At 46.4% G+C, this 18,500-nt stretch overlaps 1 protein-coding gene across 4 annotated transcripts in view; it reads left to right on the top strand.

Moving 5' to 3' along the window:
- Nucleotides 1–18,500, top strand: part of EXT2 (exostosin glycosyltransferase 2) — a 139,029-nt gene that overhangs the window by 5,199 nt on the left and 115,330 nt on the right. For 2 of the 4 annotated variants that reach the window (XM_021685388.2, XM_021685389.1), the window contains exons 1-4: nucleotides 120–278; nucleotides 10,479–11,044; nucleotides 12,023–12,112; nucleotides 17,184–17,300. In XM_021685388.2, the coding sequence (XP_021541063.1) occupies nucleotides 10,509–11,044; nucleotides 12,023–12,112; nucleotides 17,184–17,300 (743 nt within the window). In that variant the 5' untranslated portion in view covers nucleotides 120–278; nucleotides 10,479–10,508. Of the gene's footprint in view, nucleotides 1–119; nucleotides 279–10,478; nucleotides 11,045–12,022; nucleotides 12,113–17,183; nucleotides 17,301–18,500 lie in introns of those variants that run through there. The other 2 variants (XM_021685386.1, XM_021685387.2) reach the window with 2 other exon arrangements.

Here is an 18,500-nt window from a genome sequence, read left to right as displayed (position 1 = left end):
TGAGCTTCGCGCTCCTGCCTGGGAGAAACCCTACGCGGTGCCCTGGCTCCTCCTGTCCAGCAGGGGGCGCGGGCCCGGCCGCTCCCGCATGCGCAGTGCGCTCGGTGTCAGACGTCGCCGAGCCCGGTCGCTGGCGCCGCTCTCTCCGCTCGCTCGCGCAGACCCGGCGCCGGCGGTCGGCGACTCGGCGCGATCCCTCCCGGGCGGCCGTGGCCCGCGCCCTGCGGCATGCCCCGGTGACCGAGCGCGGGGCCGACCGGGAGGCAACCGTGGCCGAGGTAAGCGCGGCGCGGAAGGGCCTCCGGGGCCGCGGCGGAGTCGGGCCTGGCCGCCGGGAAGCGCGGGCCGCGCGGAGGCCTGAGGGCGGCGAGGGGCGACCCCACCCCCGCCGGGGCCGCTCGCGGCGTCTCGCGCTGTGGGAGCGCTTGGATCTCCGCACCGCCTGGTCCCTGGTAACCTGGCCCGCCCCGCGCTTTGCTGCCCACTTGTCTCCTTTGCCCCCGCCCGCCCCTTTCCTCTCTCGCGGGACCCCGCAGCTGCCTTTCCCGCGGGGCCCATCCTGCCCCGGGACCTCTGCCTTCCCGCTGCCACCTCCTTCCCGCGAGCTGCGGGGATCGGGTTCTCCCCGCGGCGATTTCTGGCGCGCTGGGCTCTCCCGCGGCCGGTGGTAGCCCGTGCGGCGCAGGATGCCAGGGCAGGGCTTGGGGCACTGTGCCCTCAGCGTGGAGAAAAGACTGGGTGGGGAAGGTGGTCCGGGGTGCCCAGGCTCTGGGCATCAAAGCTCAGAGGCATTTAGAGGTTTACTACTGGCGGTGGGAGCCAGATCAGTTTTGAGACTCAAATGATTGATTGATGTAACTTACTGGGAACTGCTAAGCTAGAAGGGTCCTTGACTTACTGGTCTGAAGATACCTTTAAATAGAAATATGTCAATTTTAATTCTTCGGAGTCAGCTGAGTGCTCTAAGGATTTGCACTGGACTTGGGTTTGTAAATTTCAGGGCTCAAAGGCTGTTCGTGTTAATGTATGACTCAGTTTCCAGCATTCCTCACTTCCGCTGTCTTAAGCCTCTCGGTTGCATGTGCTGGTATGAATAGATAAATTTGGATCCGTCAAGTTATGCTGCCTTTGCTTGTTGAGGAGTGAAAAAGGTAGATCTAATCTAGGCTTTCATAGGTAATTAGACGAGGCTTGGAGGTTCGTAGCTGGGGCTCCAGAGTCAGACTGCCATCCTCCCAATCCTAGCCTTGGCATTTTCTAGTTTTGTGACATTGTGCAAGTTACTTAGCCTTCCCCTTGCACTTTCCCTATCTGTAAAATGAGGATAATAATAGCTTGTCACATGGCACTGTTAGAAAGATTAAATAAGTTAACACAAAGTGCTTAAAACAGATGCATGTAGTGAGTCCTCAGTATAGTTTAGTTATTAGTTGTTATATACATTATATTAATTATAGTATAATTCTCACAATCAAGGAAACACTTTTTTTCCCCCCCATTGGAAACCATTTTTAGGGATGGTTAGTCATCATATAACTTTAATTATAAAGAACCCTATCAAGGAAGGCAATGAATCACAGATCTTCCTTCTTTTGCTAATATTTGGTTCCTTTGTTTTCAGGCACAGTGGGGTTAAGTTCCAGTATTGCAGTGGCCCTGGGAGTTCAGCTGTGAGGGCTTTTCTAAAAAGGTTAAGACAAGAGATTGTGACTCAGAGCATCAGACTAAATGGATTGGATATAGCCTGAAGCACCAAGGATAGATTTTCAGGCACATTTTCGGGATAAATAATTCCAGGAACAGAAAATGCATCTCATCCTGACAGTAGAGAGGAGTTAAAAGATTTTTCCAGTGACTCAGTGCTTGACAGTTAGACAGATGATTCCAGTGTTTTGCAGGGACAGGTTTGATGTGTTTCAGGGAGGTTAAGTTTGTAAGGCTTTGCTGTGAAATTCTCGTTTCATATGGGTTATGGTATTATGTGGAACATTAATTAGTAGAAGACTCCTTTCAGTCCTCTTCCGAGAGGCTCAGTGTCAGGGGCATTGAACATGGTGGTGGTAGCAAGTGTCCTCTTAGGATGGGAAGATTATGACTCGTTTTCTTGGATGATGGTTTTGGGGACATACATCTTTCTGTGCTTCAGTGTGTGGGAATTGACTACAAGAAAATGACAACCAGTAGAAGAGACAAACTTGCAAATACTTAATATAACATGGCAAATGTTGGGATGAGGTATGTGAAAGGTACATGGATGCTCACCAAGAAGGTTCTCTATCTCTAAAGCACCATTTAGTAAGGGACTTTTTTCCTCTCATCTCTCATCCTTTGCTTTCCTTTTTCATTTAAGGCTTTTCCCCTCCCCCCCCTTTTTTTTTGTTTAAAGATTTACTTATTTGAGAGAGAGAGGGAGAGAGAGTGTGAGCACGCAAGCAGTGGGGAGGGGCAGAGGGAGAGGGAGAGAGAATCCCAAGCAGACTCCTTGTTGAGCGCAGAACCCTATAACCCTGGGATCATGACCTGAGCTGAAACCAAGAGTTGGACGTTCAACCAACTGAGCCACCCAGGTGTCGCTCCCCTCATTTTTAGTTTTACTTCACCTCAAATACTCACCATGTCTCTCAGCTGTTTGGCAAAGGCTTGTGGGAGCTTGCTTTGACTGTGTAGGCATATCTCAAAAATGTGAGTTTACATCTGGGAATAGCCCTCAGCCAGTAGGGGATGGGCTTCAGTGGATGAATGCCATCATTTCCTCTCCTTCAAAGGGACAGTTCTGAGGTGTGTTCTACATAGTTCTGCAGAGGACTGAGCCCCATTCCTCAGCTCAGTATGGTAATCCTCATGGCTTTCCGTTCTTCCCTGACTCCCCTCCTTCGTCCCTCACTCTGGCTCTCTGGACTCATCTTCTGCAAGCTCCCTGCTTTCCAGTTGTTTTCTCTTAGTTTGGTGGAACATAAGCTAAGACAGTTGGTACTAGAAGTGGCTCTGGAAAGCCGACCCTGAGAATAGTATTGTAAAACTGGACTCCCTCACCTTCAGATGGCAACAAGGACCCCTATGCAGCTGTTGATAACCCCTGGTACTCTAGCATCACAGTTGTATGACTCTCGCCAACGGTGGGTGGGATGTGACTCAGGTAGAAGGGAAAGCATTGGCTAGTACCGTAGCTCTAGCGCGTGGGCAAGATATGGACCATGGGAATGATAAGGCTAGTGGAGCTGGCTGTCTCTTGTCATCTTTCTTCGAGCCTTGAGGTAAGGTCAGGCTCAGATCAGCCAGGTATCAACCCCAGGACACACTGTGAGCGACAGAAGGCTCTGTGGCAGCATCTCCTGCAGTCAGAAGCCAGACTGTCGAAAATCAGGCGCGGAATTTAATCATAATTATGGCAGAACTGCAGAGGAGGCTGAAGGCGCAGCCTGGGGCAGGTGGCCTCTGCTAAAGTCAGGGGTGAGGCCTGAGATGCAGCTATTTGGTAGAAGCATGGAGAACTCTGAACTCCCAGATTTCCTTAGATCCTCGGGGCTAGTGGAAGTATCCTCTGGACACTCTGCAAAGACCTTGCTGAAGGCTCTTGCCTTGCAGGATGGTACTTATCCTCTCAAGATCTGCCTCCCCCTCCCCTCGGATCTCAGCATTGCCTAAGCGGGGAAGTACAGTCCCTGCTACTGGACAAATAGCTTTTGTACTGGAGTTGTAGGACCTGGCTCCTGGGAACCAGCGGGAGCTGAGGGCACACGTGTGCGAGTGAATCTTGAGGGTGTCAGCTGAAGAGTGGGGTAACGGTGGACCATAAAGCTGCTTGGGAAAGGCTGTGTCTCTTTAGGAGCATTCTCTCAGGATTAGGGGTTTAATGATCTTGCAAGAACAACTGGAGCAACTGGGCAGATTCCTTGAAACTTGGACATGACCATGATCTGCACCACTGGTTCTCAGGTAGGGGTGATTTTGGCTCCCCCGGGGGTATTTGGCAATGTCTGGATATATTTTTGGTTCTCAAAACTGGGGGTTGTTTCTGGCTCCCCACAGAAAAGGATGATCTGGCCCGAGATAACAGGCCAGAAACTGCTGGCCTGTAGGAAATGAGGTGGAGATGCCAGAGCTGTCTGGGGAGAGTGTTGAGGAAGGGATCAGAGGTATTGGGAGGTGGAGATTTGAAATAGATTTATTATTTGAGGCCAGAGATGTACACCTGCCCATGTTCCTGGGAGGGCTCACTCCTATAATTCTGGCAACATGGAATGCCCACTGGAGGCCAGCATCTTTGAGAAGCTCAGTGTGGACTGTTTCCTGTAGGCCAGAATTGGCTTTAGATGTGATTGGGGAACTGGGTTCCCAAGTATCTGCGAGGGTGATAGGATTCTGAAATAGCGGAGGCTGGGTGGCATTGACCTTCAGTGGCATGGTAGACACAGTCCCCACAATGGCCAATAAAGCCCAACTTGCTGCTGATGTGTCTTGATCCACAGTGATGCTAATAGAGTATAGTATCCTTAAGGACAGTATAGATGGGCAGCTAACTAAGGTATTGCTTGACTTGTATAACCAGAAAAAAAAAAACCAAGAGCGGGCAGGTAGAAGGCTGATGTCAGCTGTTGCAGTGGAAAAATCACTGTTCAACCCCAGTTTTCAGACAGGAGCTCAGACCCATATCCCATGGATTGAGAGGGAGCCTGGGTCTCTTTAAAGAGGTCTTTGAAACGTTCCTGCAAGTATAGACAGACGTTCACCCAGTCCTTCCTCCAGGAACTGCAGCTCTTTATCAGACTAATGGCACATTGAGGAAAGGATAAGATCCAGACCTTTTGAGGGTTGTTGAGTACAGAGTATGAGCTGATAATAGTACCAGACAATCTCAAGCAATAGTGGGCGGGCGTTGGGAGATCAGTGCCTTGGCTTCTCATCCTTCTGAGGGACAAGTTTAGTTTTTGTGGTTTTTCAAGAGTTCCTCGCACTCCCAAGAGCCCCTATTGCCCACCTTACTGGCTGTCCCTGGTTCTGTGTCTCTCTCTCCTTGCTGTTTACTCTGGCCTTCTGAGATCACCTCCCAAGTAAGGAAACTCCCTGTACCTCCATCCTTGTCTCTGGTTCTTTTTGCAGAGGGCCAGGGGGACCAAACTATGACAAGTAGGAAGCGCAATGTGATGCTTAGGACTCTAACATAGGGGCATTAGCCCCTCTTCTTTCCAGCCCTCCTGCTGACCACCTGGGACTCAAGCCTGTTCATATACTCCTACCAGTGGAGTTCAGTGGCTCCAGGCCCTGCCCACACCGGGTGCTGTTTGACTCTTCCGTTTTCTTGTGTTGGCGGCTGGATGGTGTCTCATTGTCGTTATACGTTCGCTGACCATTGATGAGACTAAAGGTGGTTTTCAGGTGTCGCTGTGCCGATTTTGTGTCCTCTCCTGTGTAATTCCTGCTTAAGTCTTCTGTCTGGTTTTCTCCTTTTTGTTTTCTTGTTCTTTGTTTGTTTTTATTGTTTTGTAGGCATTCTTTATTTGGCTTGCTAGTCCTTATCAGTTATATGGATTGCAGGTCTCTACTAGTTTATTGATTGTCTTTTTACTTCTATATGGTATCTTTTGATGAAGAAAAATTCTTAATTGTAACACAGGTTTTATCATTTTATCTTTTTATGGTTTGCACTTCTTGTATTTTGTTTTAGAAATCATTCTCTGCCCAGAAGTCCTAGAGATTTCTAAGTATTTTATAGTTTTGCCTGTTACACGTAGTTTTTTAATAGACCTTGGATAGATTTTTCTCCCCTCTGGCTGCTTTTAACATTTTTTTCTTTAGCTTTCTTTTTAGTTGTTTTACTTCGACATATCTAGGTGGCTATTTTTTTTTTTTGTATATATTCTGCTTGGATTTGAGCATTTTTTTTTTTTAAAGATCTTATTTCTTTATTTGAGAGAGAAAGAATGAGAGAGAGAGAGAGAGCATGAGAAGGGGGAGGGTCAGAGGGAGAAGCAGACACTCCGCTGAGCAGGGAGCCTGATGCAGGACTTGATCCTGGGACTCCAAGATCATGACCTGAGCCGAAGGCAGTCGCTTAACCAACTGAGCCACCCAGGTGCCCCAAATTTGAGCATCTTGAATCTGTGGGTTGATATCTTTCATTGAATTAGGAAAAACTTATCAGAAGACAGCTGGATTCTCATATCTACTTCTGCAGTCTTTACAATAACATGTGTCACATGGCCTCAAAAATGAAAGCGAAAAAATCCTGTCAGTATTGTTCAGAGCCTTTGAAAGGGTCATGGGGACTCCTGGCATCAGACGTACTTTGAGAACCACCAGTGTGAGATTTGGGTATTAAGGTTATGCTAGCCTCCTAATAGAAGCTGGGGAGTGTTTCACCTTTCTTTCTGGACTTGGAAATAATTTGTGTAAAATTGGAATTATTTCTTGAATGTGCAGTAGAACTTCTGGGCCTGAAATTTTCTTTATAGGAAGATTTTTAAAGTTTTTATTTATTTTTTTTTAAAGATTTTATTTATTCATTTGACAGAGAGAGAGACAGTGGGAGAGGGAACACAAGCAGGGGGAGTGGGAGAGGAAGAAGCAGGCCCCCCACCGAGCAGGGAGCCCGATGCGGGGCTCGATCTCAGGACCCTGGGATCATGACCTGAGACGAAGGCAGACGCTTAACGACTGAGCCACCCAGGTGCCCCTAAAGTTTTGTTTTTAAAGAATTTTTCTAGCTCATCTAAGTTTTCAGATATATTGGTGTAAGTTCATTGATATCATCTTTTAACTACAGGCAGCATTTAGAGTTTTCATTCTAGATATTTATTTGTGCCTTTTTTTCTTTATCTTGATTAATTCTACCAGAGTTACATCAAATGTCAATTTTATTCACCTTTTTAAAAAAGCAACTTTTAGGGGTACCTGGGTGGTGTAGTTGGTTAAGTGTCCGACTTTTGGTTTCGGCTCAGGTTGAGATCTTGGGGTTGTGAGATCAAGCCACACTTTGGGCTCCATGTTCAACACTGAGTCTGCTTGTGACTCTCTCCCTCTGCCCCTCCTCACTGCTCACGTGCATGCTTTCTTTTGCACGCTCTCTTTAAAATAAATCTTTAAAAAAAAAAAACTTTAAAAAGCGACTTTTAGCTTTGTTGATCCTTTCTGTTTTTTTTATTAGTTAATTACTGTTTTTGTTTATTACTTATTTCCTTCTATTTGGGTTTATTTTGTTGTGATAGTGCCTTTTTCATAGTCTGTAACTCTTGAACATTTGTAAGCTCACGTGGATTCTATTTTCCATTAATCCCAGTTTTATTATATATGAAATCAGTTTTTTTTTTTTTAAAGATTTTATTTATTTATTTGAGAGAGAGAGAATGAGAGAGAGCACATGAGAGGGGGGAGGGTCAGAGGGAGAAGCAGACTCCCTGCCGAGCAGGGAGCCCGATGCGGGACTCGATCCCGGGACTCCAGGATCATGACCTGAGCCGAAGGCAGTCGCTTAACCAACTGAGCCACCCAGGCGCCCTATATGAAATCAGTTTTTTTCCAAACTGTGCGTGACCCATTATCAGGTGATATAATTCATCTAGTAGGTAAGGCCAGCATTTTTAAAAAACAGTAGAATAACGGAATAGAAAAATACCATGTTCGTTCCATGTTCTATGGCTAGTATTGTATACTAAGGTTAAATACTTTTTTGTGAAGCTTTTATTTCTTTTTTTTAATTAAAAATTGTTTTAAAAGATGTATTTATTTTAGAGAGAGAGAGAGAGAGAGAGAGAGAGCACGCGCGCGCGCGCACGAGCAGGGGGAGGGGCAGAGGGAGAGAGAGTCCTGAAGCAGACTCCCTGCTGAGCAGGGAGCCCAACGTGGGCTCCATGGACCCTGAGATCACGACCTAGGCTGAAATCAGGAGTCAGCTGCTCAACCAACTGAGCCACCCAGGGGCCCCTGTGAAGCTTTTATTTAAAATACACACACACCTATATCTGTATTGGATCACAATATAAAATGTATTTCTTATTGTAGGTTTTAGTTAAAAAAAAAAAAAAAAAGGTGTGAAAGCCACTGTGTTAAAAGGTAGTTTGTCTAATTTCAGTCAAGATTTCAAACCTGATGACACAAAAAAACACTGAGGAGCCTGCTAAAATGCCAGATTCGGTGACCCTATTTTAGACGGGCTAGTACAGACCTCCGGCACCTGGGCCAAAGACTCTGGTTTAACAACCTGCGCCTGTGATGCTCACCCTTTGGGTGTTTGAAAACCACCGATCTGGGGATAAATGTACCTGGAGAGCCTGCTGGGGAGTTCTGACTTGCCGCCGTGGAGCGGGTGGCTCCTTGCCTGCATGTGTGCTGAGGCTTCCTATCTTCTAGCTCCCGCAGAGACAGAGAATGCCAAGAAAGCTACCTTGGGGGGGGAGGGGGACTGGAGGTAGTAGGGAGTAGGGGCAAGCTGGTGGTTAGAATGGCAGAAACACTGAAATGGTTCTCATGCCCATATTTCTGTCCTGGAATCAATGAACATATGTGAATGGTTGAGGTATGTTCCCCAAAGATGATAATTTTTAAGCTTAAAAATATATGCACCTTCATGCAGTCATGTGTGACCAGCAGATTTCTTACATTCCAACTGATGGTCACAGGAGATACAAGTTGAAATCTTTTGTGACTGTTTACATTTTGCCCCCAAAGCTGGTGCGATTGCAACATTCAAGGCTTGGCAGCACCCCGCCAGCTAGGCCGGAAGCCGTTTTGCCATGTGGGCAGTGATGCGGGAGAGCGCCATTTAGCCAAAGTAAAAATGGTTGCTAACCTTGAAGATGGTCCATGAACTTTTCAGTTTTTTCCCTTTTTATTAATAGCTTTTCTGAAATACCAGTGAGTAGAATGAGACCATTTTGTAGGTTGGGACTTTGACACGTGGCTTGCCCGAAGCAGCTTACCGCAGTGACATGGTGAGTCTGTGACACGTGGTGCAGTCCCACGGCTCTGCCCTCCCCACACAGTATCCAGGCATCCAATGGGGCAGGCTTGTTTGGTAAGGATCTTAAGTTGTGATCTACAGGGAAAGTCCGTATTTTCAGGTGAGGACTAAGAATATCTTTGTATCATTCAGAGATGCTTACTGGCTGTTTCATTCAGGTATTGCTGTATAACAAACCAACCCAAAATTTAGTGACCCAAGCAACAATAACTACCATGTATTTGCTCAGGATTCTGCAGTCTGTGCAGAACTTGCTGGGGATGGTTCCTGTCTGTTTTATTCAGTTTGCGGTGGGGTCTCCCTGGGGTTACCTTCAGCTGGGAGCCCAGCTTCCTGATGGCACGGCAGCTGGGTTCCCAGAGGACAGAACAGCAGCTACAGGTCTCTTAAAGCCTGAGCTCAAAAGCCCGAGAATGTCACTTCCGCCACATTCTCCCGGTCAGAGCAAGTCACGAGGCTAGCCCAGATTCAGGGGGGAAGAGAAATAGATTCTGCCTTTTGATTAGAAAAGTGGCATGCACATTCAAAGATGTGAAAAATTGTTGGCATCAGTCTTTGGAAATTGATCCACCACATTGACCCTTCTTTCCCTCGCTCCCTATCTCCCTATGCTTTTCTACTTTCCTTCCATCTAAATGTGTCAATTTGTCACCTTATGAAACATCACTATATTTTATTTAAAGAGTAATCTAGCCTAATAGTCCTTGGCACCTTATTGATACTTTCCTAGTGATATTTTTACATTTTCCATTTTGTCATAGCTTTGTCTTACCTCCCTCAGTAGAATGTAAGTTCCCGTAAGGTGGAGTCTTTGCTTTCTTCCTCGTTTCTTGCACAGTGCGTGTTCGGTGCTCGCTCATCACAGAGTTGACTGAATAAGTGAATGAAAACAGATTTTAGGATAACCAAGAGCCAGTTTGTCCAGATGAAGCATCAGTTTATGTTAGGCAAGTGGTTTTTTTTTTAAAGACTTTTATTTATTTAGAGACTGGGGGGGAGGGGCAGAGAGAGACTCTCAAGCAGACTCCCTGCAGAACGTGGAGCCCATGGGGCTCGATCCCACTACCCTGAGATCATGACCTGAGCCGAAACCAACAGTCGGAAGCTCAACCGACTGAGCCACCCAGGTGCCCCATATGTTAGCCAAGTGTTTAAAAACAAAATAAAACAACTATCTTTATTCTACTTTTGACTTTCTTCCTTGGTCAGCGCCCCTCTTCCTAGGCCCCACGCATTTATGACTTATGCTTTCATTGAATATATATTTATAGGATATAGTTAAATTTATCAACATTTGTATTTAGTGTGTACAATACGAAATACTAAATATGGCGTATAGCACACATTTAATACACAAATATATATTTGAATATATTTACAAGAAGGGTCAAAAATCCCTTTTCATTATTTCCTCAAACCGCTTCAGGGAGAGAAATAGGTATGCTGAGGGTCAGACAGTCCTTTCAGGGGTCACTTGCCACCCTGCCTGCTTCATTTTTCTTGTGTCTCCCCCTGGAACTAGGAGTGGGAGGAAGAGGCTGTCTGTGTCATTATGTGTGCGTCGGTCAAGTACAATATCCGGGGTCCTGCCCTCATCCCAAGAATGAAGACCAAGCACCGAATCTACTACATCACCCTCTTCTCCATCGTCCTGCTGGGCCTCATTGCCACCGGCATGTTTCAGTTCTGGCCCCATTCCATCGAGTCCTCCAGTGACTGGAACGTAGAGAAGCGCAGTGTCCGCGACGTGCCCGTGGTCAGGCTGCCGGCCGATAGTCCCAGCCCCGAGCGCGGCGATCTCAGCTGCAGAATGCACACGTGTTTTGATGTCTACCGCTGTGGCTTCAACCCAAAGAACAAAATCAAGGTGTATATCTACTCTCTGAAAAAGTATGTGGACGACGCTGGTGTCCCCGTCAGCAACACCATCTCCCGGGAGTATAACGAACTGCTCACGGCCATCTCAGACAGCGACTACTATACCGATGACATCACCCGGGCCTGCCTGTTTGTCCCATCCATCGACGTCCTTAACCAGAACACGCTCCGCATTAAGGAGACAGCACAGGCACTGGCCCAGCTCTCTAGGTGTGTAGCATGTTTACAGACGGGAGCCAGGGCCTTGGGGGAGCTGGAGGGAAGGGCGGGGAGAGGGGATGGGTCTCCTCTTGAGCTGGCCTCCAGCTGCTGTCTCTTTCCTCGTGGGAGGGCATGTGTATGAGTGACCGACTTGGAGCGTGAAGCTGGTGCCAGGAGCACCTCGCCTCTGTACCGGTGAAAAGCCGTCGGCCATCCGACCTATTGCTGTGGGCTCCCACCTGCATGGGGTTTAAAACCTCGGGATGGCTCATCCTCCCATAGCTTTCCTGTTATATTGAAATCTCCCCCCACCCCTTACTACTTACGTAATATATTAGCATGTTCACTGTAAAAAGTCTGGAAATACAAGTAAGCAAAAAGAAGCATGTAAGATTCGTTCCATGATGCCACCTCAATGATGTTACTTCCCAGTCATTTTTGTATAAAAAATATACACGTACGCATGTGTATATACATTTTTGTATGAAGTAGGCATATGCGTGTGTACACGTTTCGTCAGAAATGGGATTACACAATTCTATACTCTTGTGCTGCCTTTTTTCCTTAATACGTTGTGAATGTATTTCCAGATAACTTCATGTTCGTTTACTATATAATTTTAAGGGTTGTACAGCCTTCCATTTTATGCATGTTCCATGATGTACTTAACCAGCCTTCTATATTCCTTTTTTGTTTCTTTAACCAAGTGGTGAACATTCAGATCGTTTTTGGGTTGTCATTATCATAGGCACACCTGTAGTGGCCAAGCTCGAAGTACACATCTACCTGTTTTTTCTTTCGAGGAGCCAGCCTAGTGTCTGATGTACTCTTGGGATTTCTAGGAATTCACTTGGCACCCCGGAGAAGTAGCCCTAGTTGGGGTTGGGGATACTTGCTGCTTGTCATCCCAGTAACTGATTCTTGTTTCTGTTCCTTCGTAGTTGACATGTAAATTCAACTACATGTACATGTTTCATTTCTTAATAGGTGGGATCGAGGTACAAACCACCTGCTGTTCAACATGTTGCCTGGAGGTCCCCCAGATTATAACACGGCTCTGGATGTCCCCAGAGACAGGTAAGTGTATTTGGGGTTATCCCAGTGATGGGTTTCTGAGGGTTAAGGAAATGCAAGACCCTTTGTTTCATGTGAAGTCCTATTTCCAAGGCTAGTGGGGCAGACTATGTAATCAGAATTGTTTGTCAAAATAAAACATTGTCCTAGGCATTTCCCTCCTTGAGACATAGATGTAGTGAGACTGGACCTGCTTAAATCTGTTATGGAGAACCGACTAGAACTTACGTTATAGCAAAGCGTTTTATTTTTTTTTAAAGATTTTATTTACTTGTCAGAGAGAGACAGACACAGAGAGAGCACAGGCAGGGGGAGCCGCAGGCAGAGGGAGAAGCAGGCTCCCCACTCAGCAAGGAGCCCAATGCGGGACTTGATCCCAGGACCCTGGGATCATGACCCGAGCCAAAGGCAGACACTTAACCAACTGAGCCACCCAGGCGTCCCTAGCATAGCGTTTTAAAAAACGATCTTTTTTTCTCAGTCTGAGTTTTGCTCTCCTTAATGCAGCACCCCCAACCCCAAGGCCCGTTTCATGCCTGGCTTGTGTCGGCTCTGTCCGAATTTGGGAGCATTTGTGAAAAGTAGAGCCGCAGCTTGCTGTGGGAAGGGGGCACGGAGGTGTGAAAGTGACACCTAGAGCCTGTCATGTCAGGGGAACGAGAGCACTCTGGTTCATTTACTCTCCATTGCCTCGGTCAGTGGGGTCTTTCCTTCTGTCCTCCCATCCCTCCTGGCCCCCACCCACTTCTTTCCTTCCTCTCTTCCTAATGAAACCTTCCAAACAGCACATGTGGTGTGGGGTGGTTGGGATTGCGGGATTATGATTGAGTCTGCTCACTCTGTTAATTAGCCCTTTTCCACATCGACTGAACTGCTTGGGCTGAAGGCTTCCCAGACGGCTCAGGGATGGGGTGCCGTGTGAGGTTCCTTTCCTAGTACTGGGTTCAAGGCTTTGAGGAGAGCAGAAAAGTGAGGTCCATGGTAGGGGTTCCGGGCAATACTCAGGGTACAGCAGTGTTGTGAGTTGAAATCAGAACTCACTCATAAGTCATTTTATTACAGTTGATGTTTCACTCGTAAAATCACTGTTACGGGTTAAAGGGTAGCCCGAGGCCAGTGGTGTTCTCAGCTCGCTAAAGGCTGACACCAGCATTTATGAAAATCTGCGCTTGGGACTACTTTCCCCTGGAAGATTAAATCCAAGCCTCTTTACCTTAAGTGGTTATTATGTAGGGTCATTGTTGTGTTTCTATCTGGAAATACAATTACCACTAGAAGAGACCTACACTCCAGGACCCCCCTCTCACCTTTGGTGTAGAAAGCGTTTTGGTCGATAGAGGGCAGTCAGGCTACACAAATTCTATAGAAACCAGCTAAACACAAGGGGAGCCCTGGTTTGGCTGTCAGCCTCAGTGTTCCTGAGTGGGCTACTGTTTTATGGATTTGGTTGCTCTGGCAAAGTGAAATACTTTAGGGAACAGAGAAGGGAAGAAAAAGCTGTTAGGAATGCTGTGTCTTCACCTGCTGTTCTGGGTTTATTTTGAGAAGGGCTTATTTCTGTTTGGGACATTTCACTTTTTGCTGACATTTTGGTATATGTATTTGCATGGGAGAAGGATTTTATTTTTATCAAGTGCACATGTTAAATGGGGTTTCACTTCTCTGCGGGGAAGTGTCAAGTAGTCAAGAAGAAGTTTGAGTTCTTGCTAGTGCTTAGGTGTTAAGGATCAGGAGGGTTAAATCTTTTTCCCTGTGGATGTATTTTTGTAAGTGATTATAGGCAGTCCTATAGCAAGTAATGAATCACTGTGTTCCTTTATCTGTGCATGTGGGAAATTTCATTTTGAAACCTAGGTGGTCTTCTGGTTGGAAGGAAGAGTAGATTTTTTGTGAGTTTTTCTTATCATTTGTCCTTGTTCCTGGATTCAGAGGAGGCAAGAACCATGAGGACAGAATGGTTTTAGCAAGAGCTGCATATCAGATTATTTGGAAATTAGAAAGCAGGCAGGCTAGATTAGATTGCGTCAAGGGTCTGCTGAAATCTAAGGTCATAGGTGAGATTGCTTGAGAATGATTTTACTCGGGGAAATGTAAGGACCAGGACAGAAGGAAATGTCTGCTCAGCATATATATCTTTTGTGCTGCTTAAATCTGTTTTTATTTCTCTTCCAATTTTTAAAAATCCTACACATGCTGCGGGTATACTTTCTTTGTACAAGATTGCAACAATGTGCAAGGATATAAAGAGTAAAATATAAACATATGCTTCAAATCTTCCTCTATTTTCCTTCCCTTACTGAAAGGTAGTCATTGTCCTCAAATACTCTGTATTTTTCTAGCCTTTTTTTCTATGGATTTATACACAAACATGTATAAATATGTGCATGTGCATGTCTGTGTGTGTGTATATATATGTATACACACACACACACCCATTTTAAGTGGGAGCAAATTATACCTCTTCAGTGCCTTACTTTACCAATCTTTGTTTTCTCATATATGTTCTGTAATACTATTACTATGGCGGATTGTTATTGTTTCTTTGCACATCTCTCACAGATTTCTACTTCGTGTGGGTTTTATTTAACTTGTTATAGAAAATTTCAAACCTGTATAAAAGAAGAGGTTAGTATGGCTAACTCATGCCCCTCTGTCAGCTTTGGTAATTATCAACTCAGGGCTGGTCTCCATTAGTTTGTACTCCTACCCACCCCCTACCAGGTTATCTAGAAGCAAATTCCAGATGTTATATCATTACCTCTGTAATTATTTCCGTTTGAATCTCTCTACGATAAAGGATTTTTAAAAATATAATTATAGTACTATTTTCACACCTAAAAATTTAATAGGAATCTAATATCGTCAGATATCTAGCCATTGTTCAGATTTACTTGTCTCATACATATTTTTTAAATAGTTTGTTTGATTCAGTAAACAAATAAGGATGATTAATAGAATTGGTCAGCTTTTGTTTTTGTGAAATTTGAAGCTTTATATTTGAGGAATTTGCAAGCCTGATTGCATGCATGGTTCAAAAGAAAGCAAAGGATGCGCTTGCAGACGAACTGTGTTTAGGCCCTGTGGACACTCAGATGGGAGGAGGACTGGAGAACATCTGAGGACAGACCGGAGCAGGGATGGTGGAGTGTGTGAGGCCGTGCAGAGGGCTCTATGACAGAGGACGTGTCCTAGCGTCAGGAAGGCCTGCAACGTGCAGGACACTTCGAGTGACGTGATGCTTGACCTGGCATAAGTCTGATCATCAGATTAATGCTTTTTTAGCTGCAAGTTTTCTATTCAGTCTCTTGTTTGGAACTGATCTCTGATTTGGGGATACATAATAGGAAAGCAGAATGTGCTTTTCAGAAATGCACTTTTCACTCAATGCAAAACGTGTTCTGTAGAGCAAGGGAAGCTCACGCTATTGTCTCCATTATCATGGTGTGGAGTCCTTGGCAGAAGAAGATACAGGGACTTGAAGTCGAAGTCTTATCAGTAGCAGGGCCGGTGTGAGGTCTGTTTGACTGCAGTCCTGGCCCTTGCGGAGGTCACAAGTAGAGATCTCGAGTGTATGATCTGTGACGTAGGACGTGCTTCCGAGTGCATGCTTTCCCCCTACCAGTGCATAACCCCACCCTACTGTCCTGGAACAGAGTAACAGTTGGGGCCCCAGGGACAGAATTACAGTACAAGTTGGTGTGATACACACCTGCTTCCTTTCTTGCCCCTTGCTCGTTCCCCTTTCCTTTGGGACTGTGAGTGTAATCACCTAATCACCCACCACCCTGGCTTACCTGAATTGCCTGGTGTCTCTATATTGGATCCATGTTTGTTTCTCTGCACAGAGGTCACAGGGTCCCCTGCAGTCTGCTTGCTGTCATGGCATCAGCCCAGATTCATGGTGGATGGATTCACTGCTAAATGCTGATCAGGAAAAATAAGACCGTATGTTGGCACTAAGGATAGTCAGTAAGTTTTAGAGAGTAGACTGGCAGCTGGAGAGGTTTTTAGCCTGCACATTACCTCACTAACCAATTCTTGGTCTCATAACGCTTAAAGAAACAGATTGGGTTTTCCAGGGGTGGTTGGAAAATCTTTGAACTTCAACTGGTCATGTTCGAAGGGAATGTAGGCTGTCATCAGGGCAGGGCGAGGATTGGTAGCAATCAATATTGCAAAAAATGTGGTTTCTCGGTTGAGACATTTTGGCTCAGACAGTGCGATGCGTGAAACTGGCAAAACTCTGCCCCAGTAAGTGATTTTGATGGATTTGGGGCCCCGGGGATAGAATAACAGTAAAAGTTGGTGTGATCTACACCTGCTTCCTTTCTCTGATGAAGTGTCACTGTACTGTTTGCTGGATCCAATTAAAACAGTATGTTCACAGCTTTCTAATTAAGGAGAAGAAAAGCTAGTGCGTGCAAAGTGCAGGTGAAGCACTAACAGTCCAGTTGTGGATTCATGCTTCCGGTACGGGGACTGAGTAACTGCAATGCAGGCGAGAGCTGGTGGAGACCACATGATCCACACCCAGCTCTGGGACAACACGGAGGGACCTGCCGGGGCGGGCATTGCAGAGAGGCTGGGGCGTGCGCAGCACGGGATGAGATACTTTGCTGTCCCCACTGCTTTCTGTGCCCATTGTCACCTGAGATTCGGGCCAGAGGGTTGGTGAGTGACTGTCTCAGCAGGCTTCCTGTGCAGACCTGTTGTCTGTTCTTGCTGGTGTGAGTGTTGCGGAGCGAGGTAGGACTTTGGGGAGAGGTGAATGGAATCTGAATAAGGTAGCAGAGGGGCTGTTCACAGGGTGGCCTCTGGGCTGTGATGTGTTTTAAAAAAATGGAAAAGAAGGAAAGACCCCTTAGGACCCCAGAAGAAGGCTGCTAACTCAGGGATCGGTGTCCAGGAGGTATGACTGTGAAACATTGAGCACAGTGTCTTCAGAGACAAGTGACTCAGGAAACAGGCCTTTGTTGATATTATTATTGACCCAGTTACTCCTATCCCTTCCCACAGAGCTTATCAGAATGGAGACCTTTCTTTCTCATTGTTTGACAAAATCCTTTGCTTTCAGGGCTCTGTTGGCTGGTGGTGGCTTTTCTACGTGGACTTACCGGCAAGGCTATGATGTCAGCATTCCTGTCTACAGTCCACTGTCAGCGGAGGTGGACCTTCCGGAGAAGGGACCAGGGTAAGGGGCATTCAGCTCAGCCAGGTGTGCTGTGAGATGCTGATGAGGTTCTGCATGCTGGGTGTCCCAGGAACCGAAGCCTTGGTGACGGGCCAGGGGCTGGGAGTCTGCCATCTTCCCCACCCCACCCCACCCCTGTTTATCCTTCAGTTTTCTCTGGCTCAGTGAATGTCTACCCAGCTTTCCAGATCTGGAATCCCTTTCGTGTCCTTAATTCCTTCCTCTCCCTTACTTCCTGTACCAGAAGAGTAAGTCCTGTTGATTGTCCCTCCTGAATATTTCTTAGATCTGCCTACTTTTCCATCTCCTCTGCCCACCCCCGCCACCCCCCGCATACCAGCTTACTGTCATCTCTCCCTTGGATCCTGGAAACGGCCCCCTGTTGGATTTCCTTGCCTCTAGTCTTGCTGCCCCACAACCTGATTGTTAGTGATTTCCCATTTCCCTTCGGATAAAGCCCAAACCCCTTAAAATGTCTTTCACGACCCTCTGGCACGTGACTACTCTTTCCATCTCTAGGTTTTTTTTTTTTTTTCCCCTTTTAGTTTTTAGAATGAGCATTGCTCTTTCAATTTTTTGCGGGGGCTGCAAATACTTTCCATGGTCTGGAAGTCTTCTTCCTCATTTTCATCAGACTGATGACCTGCTTGTCCTTTAGGTTTGAACTCGAGTATCTCTCACTCTAGGGGCACTTTCCTAGGCCCCCGGAGTGGTTCTTCTGTTTTATGCCCCCATAGCAGCCTCCACTTCTCCTACTGTACCAGTCACTGGGCTGTGTTGTTATGACTTGCTCACAGCTTCTCTGCTTGGGATTGTGGATTTTGCAGTGAGGCTGGTGCCAGGTCTCTTTTTCTGTTTTTCTGTTTTATTTATTTATTTTAAGATTTTATTTATTTATTTGAGAGAGAGAGAGACAGCACGAGCAGGAGTAGGGGCAGAGGGAGAGGGAGAAGGAGACTCCCCGCTGAGCAGGGAACTCAACGCAGGACTCGATCTCAGGACCCTGGGATCACGACCTGAGCTGAAGGCAGACACTTTACCGACTAAGCCACCCAGGTGCCCCCCAGGTCTGTTTTTTAACTGCCATGTTCGCTGTGCCTGTCGCATATGGGTTCATATTGTTGAAATGTGAGTGAATAAATGAGAAGAGCTGACAGCTTGGATGTGCAGGGCATTTTGTCTAGCCTTTTTTGATGTAGT

Source organism: Neomonachus schauinslandi, chromosome 11 (assembly GCF_002201575.2).
Source record: "Neomonachus schauinslandi chromosome 11, ASM220157v2, whole genome shotgun sequence".
NCBI lineage: Eukaryota > Metazoa > Chordata > Mammalia > Carnivora > Phocidae > Neomonachus > Neomonachus schauinslandi.
Note: the sequence above shows the minus strand (reverse complement) of the source record. Positions and strands in the feature narration are given on the sequence as shown.